This window comes from Cottoperca gobio, chromosome 11, assembly GCF_900634415.1.
Source record: "Cottoperca gobio chromosome 11, fCotGob3.1, whole genome shotgun sequence".
In the NCBI taxonomy this organism is placed as follows: domain Eukaryota; kingdom Metazoa; phylum Chordata; class Actinopteri; order Perciformes; family Bovichtidae; genus Cottoperca; species Cottoperca gobio.
This window is the reverse complement of record NC_041365.1, coordinates 16012346-16033705: the sequence shown is the minus strand read 5'-3', so window position 1 is coordinate 16033705 and position 21360 is coordinate 16012346. Positions and strand designations below refer to the sequence as shown.

At 38.9% G+C, this 21360-nt stretch overlaps 3 protein-coding genes across 3 annotated transcripts; all 3 read left to right on the top strand.

Annotated features, from left to right (window-relative positions):
- The first annotated feature begins 63 nt into the window (after positions 1-63).
- Positions 64-8902, top strand: LOC115015856 (elongation factor 1-alpha). Its single transcript, XM_029443461.1, has 8 exons — positions 64-224; positions 1243-1395; positions 2418-2597; positions 2684-2980; positions 3580-3730; positions 4970-5226; positions 5827-6061; positions 8531-8902. Exons 2-8 carry the CDS (start codon positions 1252-1254, stop codon positions 8653-8655), a joined length of 1389 nt encoding a protein of 462 aa, XP_029299321.1. The 5' UTR covers positions 64-224; positions 1243-1251; the 3' UTR covers positions 8656-8902.
- Positions 8903-9031: 129 nt separating this feature from the next.
- Positions 9032-15185, top strand: LOC115015857 (elongation factor 1-alpha-like). Its single transcript, XM_029443462.1, is given in 10 exon segments — positions 9032-9178; positions 9821-9977; positions 12017-12196; positions 12283-12453; positions 12455-12580; positions 12666-12707; positions 12709-12817; positions 13149-13405; positions 14168-14402; positions 14879-15185. Coding segments are annotated over 9 exon segments (1389 nt in total). The 5' UTR covers positions 9032-9178; positions 9821-9833; the 3' UTR covers positions 15004-15185.
- A 1936-nt stretch (positions 15186-17121) lies between these two features.
- On the top strand, positions 17122-20405 carry LOC115016061 (cyclic GMP-AMP synthase). The gene is made up of 4 exons (XM_029443725.1): positions 17122-17196; positions 18214-18436; positions 18617-18714; positions 19103-20405. Exons 1-4 carry the CDS (start codon positions 17122-17124, stop codon positions 19142-19144), a joined length of 438 nt encoding a protein of 145 aa, XP_029299585.1. The 3' UTR covers positions 19145-20405.
- The last annotated feature ends 955 nt before the right edge of the window (positions 20406-21360 follow it).

Sequence of the window (21360 nt, the reverse complement as noted above, 5' to 3'; positions counted from 1 at the left end):
TTTGACCATGCTATCTGTGGCCAGTGATGCGCTTGTCGACCAATCACCTCTATAGAAATTATGCCACCCCAGCCAATGGCAACCCTTATTTTATTCTGACAGCAAGAGCATGCACAGCCCTCCCTCTCTTCTGGTTCAGTATAAAAACTCTGGACGGATAACATTCAGTCCTTTTTTTTCTTCCTACGAGCTAAATCAGGGGACATCTTTTTGGTCGGGCACAGGTTGGTGAAATGTCATCTTTTAATCGAGCTCTTAACACGGAGTGTGTCTGTAGACAGAAGCTGGGGTAGCATTTCAGGGCATGGCATTTAGAATAATTCATGACAGCCTGAGACTGCAGTCAGCATCTAGGCTTTATATGATCATGCTCAACTAGTTGACTGTTTAGTTTGGTTAGATATTGAGAGGGTAAACTGCAGCTCACCTATGCAACTATCCAAACATCGTATAGCATGTTGTATATTATTTATTCGTCTGTTTACTTGGGCTGTATTGTGCTGGTGTCATCCCCCCCCCCCCCCCTACTAATAAGGAGCATTGAGTTTTAACATGTCGGATTTCTTTCTGCCAGTCATGCTAGTCTTTTCTGTCTGCCGCCGTCGTGAACGCGCACAAAATGCTGTGGCTGCACTGTGACGGGAGCGCGCTTGCATCAGTCGGTAACATGGCGGCTCTGCGCTCCCGGCACAACATGGAGGCCGAGCAGCCTGCACCGAGAACACGATGCGGGCGCGTCAGTCATCGACAGTTTCGCCTTTCCGGTGGCGTGCACGAGCACCGAAAATGACAGCTGACGTAAAGAAAATCAAACATGTCGAATTTCCAAACTTCTATATTGCCCTGAAGTCATTAAGCTTTGTGTATGAATGTACACAAGCGACATTTATATTCATTATGCCTTAATACTAAACTCGTGGCGAGCTAACGTTAACTAACTGCCGCAGAGTTGTGATCACGAGACGTTTTAAATATGTAACTATGTGATTATAAATGTGCAACTGATCTTCAATTAAATAATTGTCATGCATCTCGTCTGGTTGTCCCTTTTTCACCCTATTTGGAGAAGTTTAAACTTTAAAATATATAATTTGGTCAACATTACTACTCTCATGGTAAATTATTCCTAGTTTGGTTAACCCAACTGCCAACAGTTCACTGTAGAGTTGGCTAACACAACTAAAGATGCGGCTCACCCCAATATCGAGACAACTTTGAACCCCATGTTTTTTTTATAACCAGTACATCGAAATGGGAAAGGAAAAGGTCCACATTAACATCGTGGTCATCGGACATGTCGACTCCGGCAAGTCCACCACCACCGGCCACCTGATCTACAAGTGCGGAGGAATCGACAAGAGAACCATCGAGAAGTTCGAGAAGGAAGCCGCCGAGGTTGGTTGTTGGAAACACCAGCCGTGAATATACCTTATCAATAAATAACAATCACACTAAAGGACTATGAATATGTAGGCAGTCTGTATTATTTGTATCTTTAGTTATGTGGAACTGCAACTTGTACAGGAAATATTTAAGTTATAAACTAAACGTACACTTGCAAAAAGGTTCAAATTGATTACGTCACATTACTATAACCAGTATTCCCTAATGGGAACTTCATATAGTAAATATTAGATAATTATCTGAAAGATTAGACACATTGAACTAATACAAATCAGGCACACATCAATCTTTATATTATATAAACTAATTTGTTTAAACAAGTAGAACAATTAGCCTAATGCTTTTGAAGTAACTACGTACTATTAAGTTAACGTGTACAACAACAAATATTTTTAAATATGCAGCATAAAGTAAAGTGAATTTATCTGCAGCTTCAAACAAATAATAGGAAAGTATATGCTTCTAAAAAGGGGAATCAACATGGGACCTGGTAACAAACTTGAATTTGTTTGTGTATGAACCGATGTGTCGAAATTGGCATTGAATCTTGGTCAAATTCTTAAGTGCGTTTAGTTATTCTTTTATTAGATTTTTCATGATCTAAATAAGGTAACATTTCCAATTTAAAATTATATTTTATTTATCATTTATATGTTAAAACATGTTTGTATTCCCCAAAGAAAGGCATCTAAAACAATAATATTGATATAGTATCAGCCTCAGGGATTAACTGAATTACTGTCTCCACCAATTTAGACAGACTGTGTTTGGAGAGGTTTCATCAATTTATTTAAATTAGTCAGATTACGTATTCCAAATGTAATTGTAATTAACGGAAAATTTAGTTTTCTTAGGTCAATTGGAAACTCATTTTCAGAGAACTCTTGCAAGATTAAGTTTGCTGTTTTTATTTTATGAAGCGGTGTGGTTTTAAATGTTTAAATTTCAGGTCTTATTCATACTTTTGTTCCATCATATTTATTTATCTATTTGTGTTGTTTTAACCACAATAGATGGGCAAGGGCTCCTTCAAGTACGCCTGGGTGCTGGACAAACTGAAGGCAGAGCGTGAGCGTGGTATCACCATCGACATTGCTCTGTGGAAGTTTGAGACCGCCAAGTACTACGTGACCATCATTGATGCCCCTGGACACAGGGACTTCATCAAGAACATGATCACCGGTACCTCTCAGGTAAAGGCACACCTTCTAACCTGTTGTCTCATCACTTTATACCTTATATAGAAACATGCATGTTCTACAAATGCCTCCCTCTTTAGGCTGACTGCGCTGTGCTAATCGTTGCTGCCGGTGTTGGAGAGTTTGAGGCCGGTATCTCCAAGAACGGTCAGACCCGTGAGCACGCTCTGCTGGCCTACACTCTGGGTGTGAAGCAGCTCATCGTCGGAGTCAACAAGATGGACTCCACAGAGCCCCCTTTCAGCCAGAAGCGTTTTGAGGAAATCACCAAGGAAGTGAGCACCTACATCAAGAAGATCGGCTACAACCCCGCTACTGTCGGCTTTGTCCCCATCTCTGGGTGGCACGGAGACAACATGCTGGAAGCCAGTGAGAAGGTGAGGGACTAATTACAAGCAAAGTTCAAGTCAACACACTGCAGTTGTGGTTGGTAGGTGGACACCTTTCCTCACATCATCACAGTTATTCAGATGTGTATGATTTCTGTCAAAAGGTAGTATCGTAATAATATATATATATACCGCTTATAGTGATCATAATTACAGTGATGAACCGCTAATATTGATCAAAAAGCGTGCGACGGAATCATTACTTTACAAATGCTAACTATATTTTATATATAATTTAATTTGTAAAGTAATTTCAAAAGTGTTTGAAACACTCAATACAATTTAGTAGATCGCAATGCTGTACGTTTCATTACTTCATATTTATGTGATAAATATACAAATGTCAATTAGATGGTTATCTGCATGAGAAATAAAAAAAAGGAATTGAAAAATGTCGTTAGAATAATAATCTGCTTGTAGTGATCAATTTGACGGACAGATGTGATCACTAAAAGAGATTTCCACTATATGTCATACATTTCTTGGATGTTCACATCAAACAATCTTCTGAAACTAATCATTGTTCTTTCTTTTACCCCATAACTTTTCTTGTCTTCCTCTCTCTCTGTCTGCACTCTTCATTTCAGATGAGCTGGTTCAAGGGGTGGAAGATCGAGCGTAAGGAGGGCAGTGCCAGTGGCACTACCCTGCTGGAGGCTCTGGACTCCATCCTGGCCCCCTCCCGCCCCACAGACAAGCCCCTGCGTTTGCCCCTACAGGACGTCTACAAGATTGGCGGTAAAGAGTGTGACCTCATAACATGTCACCTCAAGGAAAAAGAGGCAAAATAATGTCAGTGAAAAAGGGCCATACTTTCTACAAACTGATATTTTAATAGTCGACAAACTTGTCTAACAAAGACAAACAAGTTCAAACTCATCTGATTGATAGCACTGTGAAGAGCAAATCAAAATCAAAATAATCATTGTAACAATGATCACAAGTTTAGGCAAAGAAAGCTTTTAAAACATCGCTGTGACAGAACAGAAAGCACTCCTCTTCCTTCCGATCATTACCTTCCAGCTCAACACAGCTTTCCAGCAGTGCCACTACACCCACATATGTACTGAAATATGCCTGAATGACTTAAAGCCTTTAACAGACACCCAAAACCTGTAATGTCACATACTACATGCCTAAAAAGGGGTTAATTAACCTATCGAAACAAAACACATGGCTGGCAACCAACACCTTTACGAACGAGTCTATGCTGACTAAAAAAAGGAGCTAAACCTGGATCAAAACATAGCTGCAAAATATTAAAACCAAACAAAGAGGCACAGAGTCGAGTTGCTCACCTGAAATCCTGGATGTTGCACCAACTACAGTAACAGCAGCAGCTTGTGGTGAAATTGGAGACTCTTGAGTGATCAGTCACAGCGTAGATTCCGCCCTGATATCTGCTCTGTGGGAGTTTCTCCAGACAGCGCAGAGGTGGAACTGGATATATTGGAGAGTATCAGTGTATACTTAAACTACGCCTACACCTGACATGTATTCATACCATTATGTTGCTCTCATCGGTAGCAGGACCAGGACTATGACGTTTCAAACTAATTCAAAAGATGGCTGCAGGAAAAACACTGACAAGATTAGTTTATTTATCATATTGTTTCTTAGTCAGTTTTTAGATTTAGTCACTGAGAACTGTGACATTTTAGTCTTTTTTTAGTCAACAGCATTATATTGGACATTTCAGCCAATCTAGTCGAGCCAAAATATCACGCTGTTTGTTTCTCCCGAGCCGTGTTGTTATCATTGTTATCTTTAACTTAAGTAAATTACTCAGTCCTACTGACATCTTTAGAGATAGTTAGTCATGGTCATTCGTTAATGAGGTTAACACTGTTACCGCTGCTACAAACCTTCATTATTGTCTTAAAAATGACAGCTCAAACTCTTGTGTCCATCAAAATTCCTGCTAATTGACAAGTTATTTTCTTTTGAAGTTAACTGAAAAGCCTCCTGCTCTTTCAGGTATTGGAACTGTACCCGTGGGCCGTGTCGAGACTGGTGTCCTAAAGCCCGGTATGGTCGTCACCTTTGCTCCCCCCAACCTGACCACTGAGGTGAAGTCCGTGGAGATGCACCACGAGACTCTGACTGAAGCCTGCCCTGGTGACAACGTCGGCTTCAACATTAAGAATGTGTCCGTCAAGGAAATCCGCCGTGGAAACGTGGCTGGCGACAGCAAGAACGACCCACCCATGGCGGCCGACAACTTCACCGCCCAGGTGAGTCTCAGGAAAATGGAAAATAAGCAATGTCTGTATTTACATAATAAACAAGTACTGATTTTTATCCCCAGTGATTTTATTTATTTATACAAATTAAAGTTACAGGGAAAATGCAGATTAATAGATATTTCTTGTCTGATATCAGATATCAAAACAGTTTTCTGCCCCTCGCAGCGTCTTGGTAGCTGAGTGGTTACAGCGAACACCACATAACCGCAACGGGCCAGGTTATATAAAAGCTAATATGTGAAGCTTGAGTTAGCATTTGGTCAAAATACTAGTTTCCAATACATTAAAGGGGTACTCTGCTTATTTTACAATTTATAATATTTCGTTTACATGTCACTATGAGTATGATTTAGTCTGTAAAAACAGTTATTTTATGTTTTCTGTGGCTCTGGAGGAGCTTTCCAAAGTTTGAGAAAATAACTATTGACTACTATTGAGTTGCATTATGGGAAATGCAGGATCCATTGATTTTGGACCCAAAAAGAACCACACAGCAGGCAGTCCCCCTCCATCAATAACTCAGTAGTGTCCAGCTCCAACCAGTCCACATACTTAGATGTTGCTCCCTCCTTGTCTCTCCCTCTGCAGGTCATCATCCTGAACCACCCCGGTCAGATCTCCCAGGGTTATGCCCCCGTGCTGGACTGCCACACCGCTCACATTGCCTGCAAGTTCAGCGAGCTCAAGGAGAAGATCGACCGTCGTTCCGGCAAGAAGCTTGAGGACAACCCTAAGGCTCTCAAGTCTGGAGACGCCGCCATCATCACTATGGTGCCTGGAAAACCCATGTGTGTTGAGAGCTTCTCCCAGTACCCCCCACTGGGTAAGTGAAACGCTAGATTCTTATTGTTCTTATACTTAGTGATAGACCTTTTCCACGGCGGACATTTTGATGTCATAGCAAGATTTTATGGCCCTGGAATACCAGTTACACCTGCCGTGACAAGTCAAAACTATTTAAAAGCTGCACTAATCAATATCTTTTATATAAATAATGGATGAAATGGCTGTGTATAAAACCTTATCATCCAACTCCCTGTCTGCTCTAGGTGTGTTTACATCGATATGTTTTCATTCGCATTTTCAATTTGCGCATAAAAAGTAGAAATGCAAAAATTTGAAAAAATCTTGATAAAAGTGAGATGGAAAGAGATTTAGCGAATGACTGATGAGGTACATGAAGCACGGGACTCCAGCGACCGCTGGAGAGATGAAAGATACTCTCTTCGTCGCACCACACATATCTAATGTAACCTTTAAAAGGGAAACCTGGCTACTGTGTGTTTTAGTGTCTTTCAGCTAATTGTTTTGCTTTTCTGGTCACCAAATCCACTGCATGACATTGTCCTGCATCAGGTCATAAAAAAAATATATATTTATATAAATTCCCGAGGCTGGCTGAGAACAAACATCTGTTATGAAAAATCAGAAATGAAAATGATTGTGTAGTATTTTTAGCATCCAACTCAGCTTATATATTATCAACCATAATTAGCTGAATTCATAACGTTATCATTCAAATTATTATTATTAATAACTTACAGAAACCTTGGCTTCCACTTTCTCTTCATCTCTCTCAAACTCCTCTTCTCTGTCTTCACAGTCTCAGTCCAAAAGTCAAAATTTATTGAAAAAAGATAGAATATTTAGAATAAAAAATATTCTACCTCAATCCATATTTGTTGGCGGTTAGCCTTTTAAAAACAACATTTTCACTTGCCTTACTGCTTGCGCAAAAATGCGTGCACCTGTATTAACGTGCCGGTCTAGCAGCAATCTAACAGCACCTTAAAGTCAATTTATAAAACCACAATAACACTAAATCCACATTCAAAGCGTCATTAACGGATCGGGTCGGGTCCAGATTTAACTTGAAGATAATTGCGGGTAATGGGCCAGTTCGCGGTACTGAGCTGAACAGACAGACACCATTGGAGACTAGCTGGTGAACATAGTGGAGCAATCAGCAACGAGAGAGCTAAACACTTCCCCAGAAGATGGTGGAGACCAAAAACAGAGCTACAAAGTGTGTAAATACTTGACTTACATTCATCAGGTGGACAGAATCACGACTCCAGATGTTATAATGTTGCTTCTGGTCTACTGGATGTGTCCTTAGGCAATTGTTCGCTCATATGTTCATAGTAACTACTTTAAGTTAAATGTTGTGTTATGAGGTTGTTCCGAAGTGGCAAAGCTTTAAATTTCTTTATATAATGTATGTTCTCCAAACAACCTGACAGTCATTCAGAATTATGTTTGAAATGTTGTTTGGATAAAGACTGATGGGTCGGGAGCTGTTTTTATCTTTTATTTTATTCATAATTCAAATACTATCCTCGTTTCCATTTAATATATGACTCAAATACCAACTTTACTTGGGTTGTGCTGTGAAAATAGCTCAAGTCACTTATTTCAATAACACTTTCATGGAGGAAAAACATTAATGTAGTATTCTATAAGTAATGATTTCTCAATGAATCATGGCTGAAGATCATAAAAAATGTGCATCCCCAGTACACATGGACAACCATAAATATTATTAAATATATTCTGCTTCATAACCTTTGTTTGATTTTCAAACAAAAGTGATGTTTTTCAGGACATACAATGTTTACCTTTAATAACTTAGTTTTCTACTGTTATTTTTTTATATCCACCTTTAGTATAAAGTGCACTGTATGTACTCCGCCAACCCACCAGCTGCACCGTTTGTGCCCAAAGACTATAATTAGTGTGATAAGGAAAAATGCCACAACATTTGTACTGATTGGTCAAAAGTCTTGAAATGTGGTAAGCACATAGTTTTGGAAAGTATCTAAAAGTAGAACTTTGACATTTCTTTATGACTTTTTTCGATAGTCAAAGTCAGGATTTTTGAGGAAAAACTTTAAAATTGTGTTTCCATGTAAAATATATTTTTACAGTGCATATGTGTGCATATCTTTTGATAGTCAACTTGTCATGAGCTAATTGATACCAAATACTTGATTACGTTCCTTGTAGTTTCTGAGATACAGCCTCTTTCTTATCGTACTAAATTTAGTCTTTGGGCCCATGGAAATAGTGTTTTTTCCTTAGAATATATAGAATTATATAGGAAGACATGCCATGTGCCCAAAGAATAGATATAGTATGACAAGAAAAGGTCACTTTTCAGGTTCAGGAAGGAAATTCTAAATGTCAGTTGCCAGTACAGATTAAAAGGTTAAAGGTTAAACACAAAACTCATGTCAATGGCATCTCTTCAGCCTTTCATTGACTCCTTTTCTTGTCCATCTCCTCATCCCAGGTCGCTTCGCTGTGCGTGACATGAGGCAGACCGTGGCTGTTGGTGTCATCAAGTCCGTTGATAAGAAGCTCCCCTCAGGTGGAAAGGTCACCAAGTCTGCACAGAAAGCCGAGAAGAAGAAATGAATTCTCATGCAGGACGTCCGACAAAGAGTGACGTCTCAGCAGCAGCGGTGCCCCCAATCCCTTCTTCCCTGCCACCCGCCGCCGTCTTCTCTGAGGCAGATTACTCTACTCAAGGACTGGCTTATGCTGATTAAAACCCATCGGAAAAGTTTCCGCAGGAAAAGAAGGCTTGTGCCTTTTAGGGGAAGTTGTGATCATAATTAAGTTGAAACCAAAACAATAAAAATCTTAAACATTGCCAAATGAAGATGTTTCTTATGTGTTTCATTACATTACAAGTATTTAAAACACTTCTCATTTCTTCTGCAGATTATAGAGACAAGGTGTGTCCTATTATATAACAAACAAGAACAAACTGGCACACTAGTTGGACAACTTGAAATACTTGAAACTTGAAATACAAACACGCAGGAGGAGGTTAGAGCAAAGGCATTCTCCACAGATCACTTTCTACGGAAGCGGCAGTAAGTGAAGGTGCAGATCGAAAAGCAGCCTCCCAGCACACCTTTTGCTTTCCGACCAGGTGAGTTTAAATGCTGTAATATCTTTAAATTAGATATGGGAACAGATTCCATGTTCTTTTGTTAAAGTGTGTTGTTGTTTTTTTTACAAGAAATCAAAACTATCTAAAAATACCACAAAAAACTAGATACATGAAATAAGACATGAAGTGGGGTATTGGATGCTGAACTAATGGTTTGGATTACATCGTCCGAGGGTGAAATATCTGTTACCGCTTTATGTGAAGGGTTCGTAAGGTTTCCATCGTAGGACAAACTAGTTTCTATTGGACTGTAAGGATTTCTAATGGTTTACATTTCATTCACAGCTACTGATTACTTTTCATATTAAGATTTATTAAAAACACGTTGCATTTTTATAGATTCTTTTTTTTTTCCTCTACTAGTAACATTTTGATTACAAGAGTTTTACTTGTTATGGAGTATTCTATTGTGTGGTATTGCTACTTTTATGTAAAGTAAAGTGTAATGTTACGCTCATTTGCTTGCCTGGATTTGATTACCAAAGGTTGTTAGCTAACAGCTAACTGGTTCTAAATAACCTGTTGGTGGTCCCACTGAGCTCACCTTCATTTTCAAGACAAATTTAAACCTGAAATATTTCATTTTAAAGTCAACATAACTGCTCCCCATGTTGTTTAAAGCCAGTACATCGAAATGGGAAAGGAAAAGTTCCACATCAACATCGTGGTCATCGGACATGTCGACTCCGGCAAGTCCACCACCACCGGTCATCTGATCTACAAGTGCGGAGGAATCGACAAGAGAACCATCGAGAAGTTCGAGAAGGAAGCCGCCGAGGTTGGTTGTTGGAAACACTGGAGACCGTTTTTCATGCAATGAGGCCACGAGGCACAAGCACGAGTTAGGTGTGGCGGAAACAGGTGTGGTGGATATAACTGCTCCCTAATTTTGCTGCCAAAACTGCCAATCTCTCACAAGGTAATGATACAGCAAATACTGGTGCAATGTGTAGTTCCTAGACACCTGTTCCAAAGAAATAGGGGACAACATTTCACTTCTACTATTGCATCCATAGAAAATAAATGTACAGTCATCAGTTATTAACAAAAAGCCTAACCCTAACTAACAGCAGGGCAAGAATATGCACAATTCCACTAAAGTGCTAAATCCGATCAAAATAAGTGTGGTGTTAGCCTGTAGTTTATGTTCCCATATATGTGTTTACTGTGCCACTAACGTTAACCAGAGGCTGTACGCAAGTTCGTTCCGTCTTCCCCCGGGCCAGGAGAGCAGCCCGTTGGGGGAGTGGTCGGCACAACCGGCAGTCGGCAATCCCAGTCAGCTGCCACAGCAACTCAAGTGCTAACTTGATTTAAAGGATTTCTGATTCTGATTCTGAACTGCTAACTGAAACTATGTCCGTCTCCCGTGGCTGCCAACAGCTCTACGCTCGGCAAAGAAGCCTCCCGGGGCCTGTTAGGACGAGATGATGGGGCGGGTCCTTTTATCGTTTCTGCCACTTTGAATTTAAGCCAATAAACAAACTATAAAACAGACGGAACATGACTATAATATTTACAAGCGACAGACAGCTGTACTTCTTCTCCCTCTGTACTGAGGCAGACTGCAGCTACACTGACTCACTATCACCTCTAGAGGAACACGTGGTATTACAAGACTGGACGGAGCGCAGCTAGCTGTTAGCATGCTAACTTCAGTAGATATCTCTGCAACACAACACAGAGACGTCTTTAACGTCAACACTGTTACCTCTTCACTGTTGATAATGTTAGTTCATTGTTTTAATGGTTTAAGTTTAATTTCTGGCATATTTTAAACACTGAACCTTTAAGATAAATTGCAGTTATATTTTAACATACAAATTAAAATGTCATATGACAAGTCCTAATATAGCTTGAAAAATAGTTGAAATGTACAGTAAAGTAAAAGTAAATATTGTTATTTATACTAATATTGGTTCAATTCAACACACTTGATCATAGATCCCATTTTCCAGCATTATTATAATTTACATTTCTGTTATATATTGTAGTATAATGCACATACACTTATTTCTTATTTCTATTTCCTTAAAAAAAGAAAAAGGTTTTCTCTATGTTTATATATATTTCTATTTTAGAATGGAATCAACTTTAAAGTAACCTAATTTCTCCCGGGGAAGTATTTCTTATTCTACAAAATTAGTGAGAAATCCGCCTCAAATACATAAATAATTGCTTTTTTTTTTAATATATCAGTATTGCCAATATAACTTAGTGGATACTTATATTTAGTAATGATAGAAGACTCACAAGAAAGTTATTCATCTAAAATATGAAAGTAACAAATGTTAAATAGTAAAATGTGATGTAAGAGGTTACATTACTACAGTATTAAAATAAGTTTTACAATTAAAAGTCCTGCTCAACTAATAGTAAAAATACTCATTATGCAGAATCCTATATATTATTGGATTATAATTATTGATACATTAATGTGTTCAACACTTTATTGTTGTAGCTGGTAAACATGGGACTAATTTGAACTATGGTACTTCATATACTGCTATGCTGCAGTATGAAGTAGCATAAAATGTACAAGTACCTTGAATTTGTACTTAGGAACAGTACTTCCACCACTGAAAATAAATACATTTAGAAGACAGAGAAGGCAATCTTGCACATACTTAAGCTCACTGTAAAGTAAATTACCGTAGTTACTGGCTAAACGCTAATTAAAATAATAGAAAAATGATGTTTCTAAAAAGGGGATTTGCATGACGTAACTGTTTTTATTTTAAAAAATTGTTTAAACTTTAATGACTGATTCATCTGTCTTTTTGTCTCTCTGTTGTTCTGCTCTATTTGCCACAATAGATGGGCAAGGGCTCCTTCAAGTACGCCTGGGTGCTGGACAAACTGAAGGCAGAGCGTGAGCGTGGTATCACCATCGACATTGCTCTGTGGAAGTTTGAGACCACCAAGTACTACGTGACCATCATTGATGCCCCTGGACACAGGGACTTCATCAAGAACATGATCACCGGTACCTCTCAGGTAAGTTATCATGTTAATACACAGCAAGGTTTGAACCACATTTGAATCAAATGCCAGTGTGCTTAAATTTGATTTGTGCTTTTTAGGCTGACTGCGCTGTGCTTATCGTTGCTGCCGGTGTTGGTGAGTTTGAGGCCGGAATCTCCAAGAACGGGCAGACCCGTGAGCACGCTCTGCTGGCCTTCACGCTCGGTGTGAAGCAGCTCATCGTCGGAGTCAACAAGATGGACTCCACAGAGCCCCCTTACAGCCAGTCCCCGTTATGAAGAAATCACCAAGGAAGTGAGCACTTATATCAAGAAGATCGGCTACAACCCCGCTACTGTTTCCTTTGTCCCCATCTCTGGATGGCACGGAGACAACATGCTGGAAGCCAGTGAGAAGGTGAGACATTTTATTTAATGGTGCTCAACTTGCTGACATTGTGGGTTAGACATGGACTTATTTCTAACTTTGAATATGTCTTCAGATGAACTGGTTTAAGGGATGGAAGGTTGAGCGCAAGGAGGGCCAATGTCAGTGGAACCACACTGCTGGAGGCCCTGGATGCCATCCTGCCCCCAGCCCGGCCCACCAACAAGCCCCTCCGTCTGCCCCTGCAGGACGTCTACAAGATTGGCGGTAACTTTGTAGTAACACAGATTTGTTCCCTTCTTATATTTCCTGTTTCTGCAGCCTATACCTACAATAACAGTTCAAACTCCATTAAATGTTCTCCTAATTAAAGGATTACATTGTATCGTTACAATGTGGTTGGAAAGATGTTTGGCTTACCTCCTGACCGCCCGGAGCCGGTAACATGGAGGAAAGCCGAAAATCGTTCATTTGCACATGCTTCCCACATTGCAACGATACAATGCTGGGTTGAAAATCGGCAAAGTAATCCTTTAAGGACTCGTTTTCTTTTGAAGTGAACTGAGGCGAGTACTAGAAACTTGTCCTGCTCTTTCAGGTATTGGAACTGTACCCGTGGGCCGTGTTGAGACTGGTGTCCTGAAGCCCGGTATGGTCATCACCTTTGCTCCTGTCAACCTGACCACTGAGGTGAAGTCCGTTGAGATGCACCACGAGTCTCTGACTGAAGCCAGCCCTGGTGACAATGTCGGTTTCAACGTGAAGAATGTGTCCGTCAAGGAAATCCGTCGTGGAAACGTGGCTGGCGACAGCAAGAACGACCCACCCAAGGGAGCTGACAACTTCACCGCCCAGGTGAGTCTAAGCAAATGAATAAAAGAGGACATTTAAAGGAATAAGTGAATATGAGAAGCTGGGCTTGGATTTTTAAATGCGACAATCTCCTCACAATTTGTATTTAGAAAAAGAAAATGTACTGAACATAGAGATGCAGGAACCACTACAAATGTGAATAAGGTTTCATTGAAGCCCTTTTTTAAATGTAGACTGAAAAATTAGCTTCACGTTCTTTGACATTCTTGCCTGTAATAATACTGTCCGGACCATCTTTTCCTTCTATCAAGTACAAGATGTAGTGACGCCCCCTGCCAAGGTTGAAATGAAACCTACGCCCTTGGTAGTTTGTTTTGAATACATACATTTTAATATCTCTTCAACAGTGTTATAAATAGATATTCAAGCATTTTAAAAATAATTATTTGCAAAAATCTCCATTTATGAACTTGAGCCCCTACCCCTCTAACATCCTCTGCACGTCCCTGTGGGGGCATATTTCTTGAGCGGCACTTGCATACAACTTTCATTCATTTGTGAAAATGTTATGTTTACTGTGTCTTAAACTCCTAAATATATTGATTAATGTAGGAAGATACTCTACAAATCGTAATTGTATAGCGACTCTAAAGAGGTGCAGGAGGGGAGACATATGTAAACATCTGAGGACCTCTGCTGGCCACTAGCAGGAACTGCAATGGTGTTAATCTCAGGCCTGAAGTGAGTGCTGGATAGAGAACTCTCATCACCTTTTCTAAATGCACTTAAACATTATTATTTCAGGTCATTATCCTAAACCACCCCGGCCAAATCAGTGCAGGTTATACCCCCGTGCTGGATTGCCACACGGCTCACATTGCCTGCAAATTCACTGAGCTCATCGAGAAGGTCGACCGCCGCTCTGGCAAGAAGCTTGAGGACTGCCCCAAGTTTGTCAAGTCAGGAGATGCCTGTTTGGTCTGTCTGGTTCCATCTAAACCCATGGTTGTTGAAGCTTTCGCAACTTGTGCTCCACTGGGTGAGTGTGCTTTTTAAGCGTCCGTACAGGCTTAATATTTTCATGTTGTTCGTCCATCCCATTCTTGTGAAAGCGATATTTTGTTGAGGCAGTAATTCTGGTACTTCTTCATCTGCATTTGTAGATTACAGTCTATTTTGTTGTTCACAGAATGGGTTAGACATTGTTTTTAGTGACCTATCTATAAAACGCTTCTTCTTTCCATCTCTTACCCTTCAATTGACAACTCAACTGATATTTATTCCTAAATTGACACATTTTTAAACTGACATTTCAACTGCTGTCACAGTTTACATGCTAACTGACACTTCAATTATCTCCAGCACCTCAACTTCAACTGAAATTTAAACTTTTTACAAGTTTTACTTTTCAGCTGTAAGTTTGCGTTCTTTGTTTAAATTAAGCTTTTAAATAGTAAAAGCATATAGCTTGACAACATTTAAATTCTTCTTTTCTTGTCCATCTCTTCCTTTCAGGTCGCTTTGCTGTGCGTGACATGAAGCAGACCGTGGCCGTCGGTGTCATTAAGACAGTTTCAAAAACAGAAGGTAGCAGTGGAAAGGTCACAAAGGCTGCTGTAAAGGCTGAGAAGAAAAAATGAATTCTCATACAGGATGTCCAACAAAAAATCACATCTCAGCAGCCATCCTCTTTTCATCCCAACGCTGTTTTCTGGCTTATGATGAATAAAAGCCATCGGAAAAAATTTCGCCGGAAATGAAGGCTTCTGGCTTTTAGAGAAAATTAGGTTGAAACTAAAATAATAAAAAATCTTAAACATTCGAAATGAAGCGTTTTCTTTTCTAACATACTTTTTAAACTATCTTTTTATTGACTTTTAAAAGAGAAAATGCAATGATGACCTCAAATCCCTAGCAATGAATCTATCTATCTGTTTGCTGCATCAGAGATGGGCATTGAGGAGCAACCAACAGCTAACGAAAGACTTTCAATCACAGAAGAAGAAAAGACTAAGCTTTTGGTTATGCCGAGTGGCGTTTCAGTGCCTGATCCCTTGACATTGCAGGATGGCTGGGTCAATGAAAACAACAGCATGACTTCTTGGCCGCCGATATACCTCTAGCGATATAACATTATTTTTAATGTCTGACCACCCAGGGAACCATGTCGAGTTTCATGAACGAACTTTGAACGAATACAAAGAAGGCAAAGCATTTAGACTGTTTGACACATACGAGTTCAGGATCCAGGGAATTCATTTGTTGGTTTTCCTTGCATGAAATGCTCACTGCATATCCGCGAAGATTTCTTGGGCTCCCAAGACTTCCCATTGTAATCCTGTCTCTTTACAGCTTTGGTCCATGCTAGCCTTCTATCATTGTTCTTTAGTGCTGTTGGAAATGGAAATAGTTCGAACAGCTTGCAGTCGCAATTTTTCATCAAACGAGTGCAATCGTGAAGCTCACAATGAGATTTATTTAGCTTTCTCCCACTGTTTGAACATCCATTCACCACACAATTTCGGTGTCCAAATCCCATAACTAGAAGAGCGATGACTACACACTAAAAACTAGCCAAATACAATGTAAACACGCGGAGAAGAAATCAATATGGTGGCCCTTGTAGAGTTGGTGCTCACTTTTCTTTTCACACCAGCATGCATTGCGATTCCACCGGAAGCCCAAAACTCCGATTCCATGTATAGATCAACAACTGCTTCAGTAGCAAAAGGGATTTTCCACAATTGGCTAATATCAGGCCTAACCTAGTTTGTTGCAGGTCACATTTTGGCCTTTGTCGTGGCTCACAAACAAACATCCAGAGAAAAGTTTGGTCCCAATTTGAACTGGAGAATCTGCAGAATAATTATGTACCTGATGTGTTATGATGTATCTGTATGATCTGTTTTTGTCAGGAAGGGATAAACTGGTGGTGGTGATGGCCTAGTGGTCTAGTGGTACAACTTCCAAATACAACACCAGAAGGTTGTGAGTTCAATACCAGGCTGCCACCTTTGTTTCCCTGAACAAGGTACTTAACCCTGATCTGCTCCAGGGAGACTGTCCCTGTACTTAGCTCACTGTGAGTCGCTCTGGATAAGAGCGTCTGCTAAATGACCTGTAATGTAATGTATAAAACTGCAGCATCTATGGTTATGGCTAGGAGTAGATTTTAGAAGGGTGTATTGTGTAGGGAAATGGGTAGTCTGTAAAACTGCACCTGGACCCTTCCTGCTTTCGTTATCTCTGCCCCCATCTTGACTGTAAGGGAGCCGGGAAGGACAATTGAGTGAGATTCAACTCTTCTTTGTTTAGGAGGGGAGAGGGAGAAGGGAAGTGACCTTTTCCATCTTATTGTGTTTGCAGTTCCTCTCACTGTTTTCTTCTGGTTTGTGATGGGTGAACGTCACAGACTGTGATGGTTTCTGCAGTGACTTCTACAGGTTGTAGTTGTAATTGACATGAATTCATTATTACAGTATTGGACCCTGAGGCACAGATGTATGAAAGGGACAACTTAGCATCTGGAAAACTTCAGAAGAAACATGTAAAGTTGTCAATTTCTTATAAAATAAAGTTATATTTTGTGTGCACTTTTTGCTGTTGCTATTATTTTCTTTGTTTTGCTTTTACCACTGATGATACTGGTCTTTCATGTTTTATGTACATAAATATTCAAGGCTGTGACGTGTGAGTTATGGACGGAGAGGACAGAGATGTGAAGGGTCGACTGATTGAAGCGCCGCAGCGTAAAGGCGATGCCAGAGGAAAGTCGAGTTGTCTACGACTCACAGCAGCAGGACAGAAACAAGCTCAGCAGCAACAAGCTGCAGGTGATGCTGCAGCTTACATTTGTGTCAGTGTGTAAAACCTTTGCGGCTTAACCTCAAAATAGCTTTTTCTCTTTTGGCATGGATGCTAGTTGTTGAAGTTGTTGTAAGTGTGGAAGAAGTATTCAGATTATTTCAATACTACGCTCTTTATGTACATTACATTACAAGTAATATTTGAAACCTTACTTAGTTTAAATAAGTATTATCAGTATTTATCAGTTTTCAAGTATAAAAAGTTAAAGTACTTATTGAGCAGTAAAGTGTTGCCTGTTAGTGTTTTATTATTATATATGATGTTTTTGGATTATTATTATTATTATTATTATTGTTGCATTAATGTGTATGTTGCATTTTATATATATATATATATATATATTTTTAATTGCTTACTTACATTTTCCCAAATGTTTCCGACAATTTTCAAACCTGAATAAATGTATAATTTTAATCACGGTAATGGGGCATTTCATTGGATCGCCCGTAACAGCGTCGTATCTTCTTTGCGCATGTGTCAGCGGCGTGGTTGTCTGCCAGAAGGTTTCATAAATGTAATCAAGTGTTATGCCACATTTAAAGGAAATACTCATTGGATGTCTGGATCTTAAGAAAAAAGCTGAGCAAACGTTAGCCACAGGCGAACTGCGCCTGAGAAACTCTGAATGTTTAACTTAAAACTGCTTAATTCAGTGTTTTTACCGGTTTAAATCCCGTGGTCAGTTTGTTTTGGAGAGGAGAATACCTCCGTGGATAATTTTACTTCCAGTGAAGGAATTCTAACCGAGAGAAGCTGATTGCAATGATGGCACTTGTGGTGAAGACAACAACTCCCATGATCCCACGCTGCTTCACAACCAAATGACCTCTTTTGTTATTGTTTTGACAGAGAGACCCCTAGTGGCCCATATTGTGCATTTAAATCAGTGTTGCATGGTGGTCTGGTCAGTCGAGAGAAGAGAAAAATAAACATTAGACATTTAACGAGCCCCACCATTGTCTCTATGTTGTGTTGAATCTCAGATCCAAAGCCCAGATGAGTTCGACATGATGCTGAAGCTTCAGGCTCCGTCACGCCTCAATATGAAGGAGCTTGACGACGGCCTCTTCTACCGGATAGATCTTGCCCGGTCGACTCGGAGCCCCATACAAGCCTTTCTTCTGGAGAATGAGCGCACCCTCTCATCGAGCAAGATCCTGAGTGAGACGTATCGCCTGGTCTGCAAGTTCATCAAGAACTACAAAGGTCTGATCATCAACTCCAAGTCTCATCTGGTGTGTTGTTGTGACAATCATCTGGTTTCTCCCTCTACTTTCTGTTGGAGTTGGAGATATCAGGGCTAATTTTCTACACTCTTTTAGATTTTGTTGACCTACATCCCACTTTGGGAACCTGAATAACCCTCTGTAATCACGTTTCTTTCAGTGCCTGATGAAGGCTATCGCTGGGAGGTCAACCGGAAGAGACCGCACTCGCCGGCTGTGACTTTGTTGATCTCTGTGGACCTGGTTCCTGCTCTGGAGGTAAATCCTTTTATCTGTACTTTTTTATCATGAGGAGTCATGTAAATCTGGAGAAATAAAATCTTCTATGGTTCTCAGATTATAGATACTCATGAAAGACTTCTCTTGAAAATAAATCAGGGGATTAAAGGGGGGGGGAAATGCATATATAATAATATAAATGTATATATACAGTAAATCAAAAAGAATACATACTTCTGTATCTTTGTTTCCTTTACTGAAACTCTGCCAATGTGAAACACTCTGTTAACTCTGTCAACAGAAAAATAATTGGTAAAAATTTTGATAATCAAAAGTGATTTTTCATGCAAAAATGTCAGAAAATGCTTTTTTCAGCCTCTCACATATGGAGATTTCTTGCTTTTCTCTGTTCTATATCATATTGAAGTGGATCTCTTTGGGCGCTGGACTGACAAAACCAGACCTTTAAAGACAACACCTTGGACTTTGTGGAACTGGGACGCACATTTTATAGATCAAACGATTTATTGCTAAATTTAGAAAATAATCGGCCAAATCATAAAATAATGAAAATAATAGTTAGGTGCAGCACTAATAATAAGTACAGTGTATTTTGATGCTATTACTTTCGCAGTAAGATTTTCAGTTTTGAATGCAGGTCAAATAATTGCCAATTATTTGTCTGTCGATCAACTTAACAATGAGTCGACTAATAGTTTCAGCTCCTTATCACTCTTTCAGTATAATGTATATTATATTACTGGATTATAATTAATAATGCATTAATGTGTTCATCACTTTGTTGTTGCAGCTGCTTAAGGTGGCTCTTATTTGAACTACTTTATATATTGCTGGGTAGCCTAATCTATAATAATGTATCATCATTTATTAGTAGAATATAATTTGTATTAATAATTTTAATTTGTAAAGAAACTACTTACTAAAGATTAGAGATTGGAGAGAATCTGTGTCTGAACCGAGCCTCACTACTCAGGTCCCTCAGGGCTCTGTTCTGGGTCCAGGAGAAACCTCCACCGATAAGTTGTTCATACTGACTCTAGTATCCGCTCTGGACCCTGCATTGATGAATAAATTGGTCCTAGTGTTTGCTGTAGCTTTGGTTTGTGTTGTATTTCGTATGTAAGTGATGGGAAATGAGGATTCACACTGAATATATGAAATATTACAGACACTCCCTCTTATCATGGAGTGTATAAATCAGGTGAAAACAGGTAATAAATGGCAATATTCCTTATAGATTGTAATTGATCGGTGACTATATTTTGGATCATATCATATTTAGGGCTATTTGATCATATAGCTTATCTTGTTGCAAATAATCTGACCCTCTGCTCATTTTAAGGTTCATAAAACATAGAACCAAAAACCAAACGTGATCACATCACACCTCTTTACACTGGCTCACAGTATGTTTTACTATAGAATTTAAGATTTTACTGATTACTTTTAAGGCTCTGCATGGCCTCTCTCCCTGCTATATCTCGGACCTCTTAGTACTGAACACGCTGGGACATACTTTGAGACCCTCGGGCAGAGGTCTTTTGTCTGTACCCGAGGCAAGACGAGAAAACTAAAGAGGAAAGAGCGTTTTCAGTCCTGAGGTTCTGACATCATGTCAGCCGAGTCAGTGTTCTTCTTTCTTAAAACCTACTTTTATCGGAGAGCCTTTTCTGACTTTATTTGAGTTATAACTTCCCTTAAAAATAATGTTCTACTCCTGTTCTTACCTTATTTAAACTATAATGGTTTTTATATACCAAATTGTTTTTAAATGTTATAAAAATAATAAATAATTAATTTAATTAATTAAATAATTATCCTCATGTTTATGTTTAAAGCAGATTGTTTCAGAAATGGTTTAATATGAGCTATTATTCTTGAAGTTCTTATCAATCAAAAACATATCAATGTTATTTAACACATTTAGACCCTTTAATTTCTTATTTCAGATGAGACTGATATCCTCTCTGTACAAGTTCCTTGTTCGTACATTTTCTTTGTGATTTATATTTGTTGTGTATTTGATTGTGTAAGTGTTTTGTGATGTGTTTTTGTTACTTTCACTGAACTGTACTTGTAGATTAAAGGAATATATGAATTCCTTATTAAATAAAGGTCTTAAATGAAACTCAGTACTTTGTCTTTTTTGTGTAATAAAGAGTAAAGAGTGTTGAAGAGACATATATAGCAAAAGCATATGCAGTCTTCAACTGATAATTGTTTTAGTTAACAATTAATTTCTCATTATTTTCTCAATGAATCTTTCTTTTACTATATGTAAGAAAAGAAAATGCCCATCCCATCTTTAAATTGTTTGTTTAGTAAAATCAAAACTCAAAGACAAGAAAAATAATCGATTTACAATGATAATTTAAAAAAATAGCAAATCTCATATTTGTGAATCTTGAACCAGTGGGGATGTTAAAATATATATTTTTTGATTATCAAAACTGTCTCTCTCTCTCGCTTAACATATTTAGATATATTTTATTTTGAACATGTGATAAATAAGAAAACAAAACAAGAATAACCAATAGAAGGAACAGTAAAAATATACAGCAAATTCTTAATAAACAAAATAAATAAATATTACATGTCTGAAAAGGAGTACGAAGAAGTATATTCTTAACAATCACCTTAATGTTTATCATATACAGTATAACT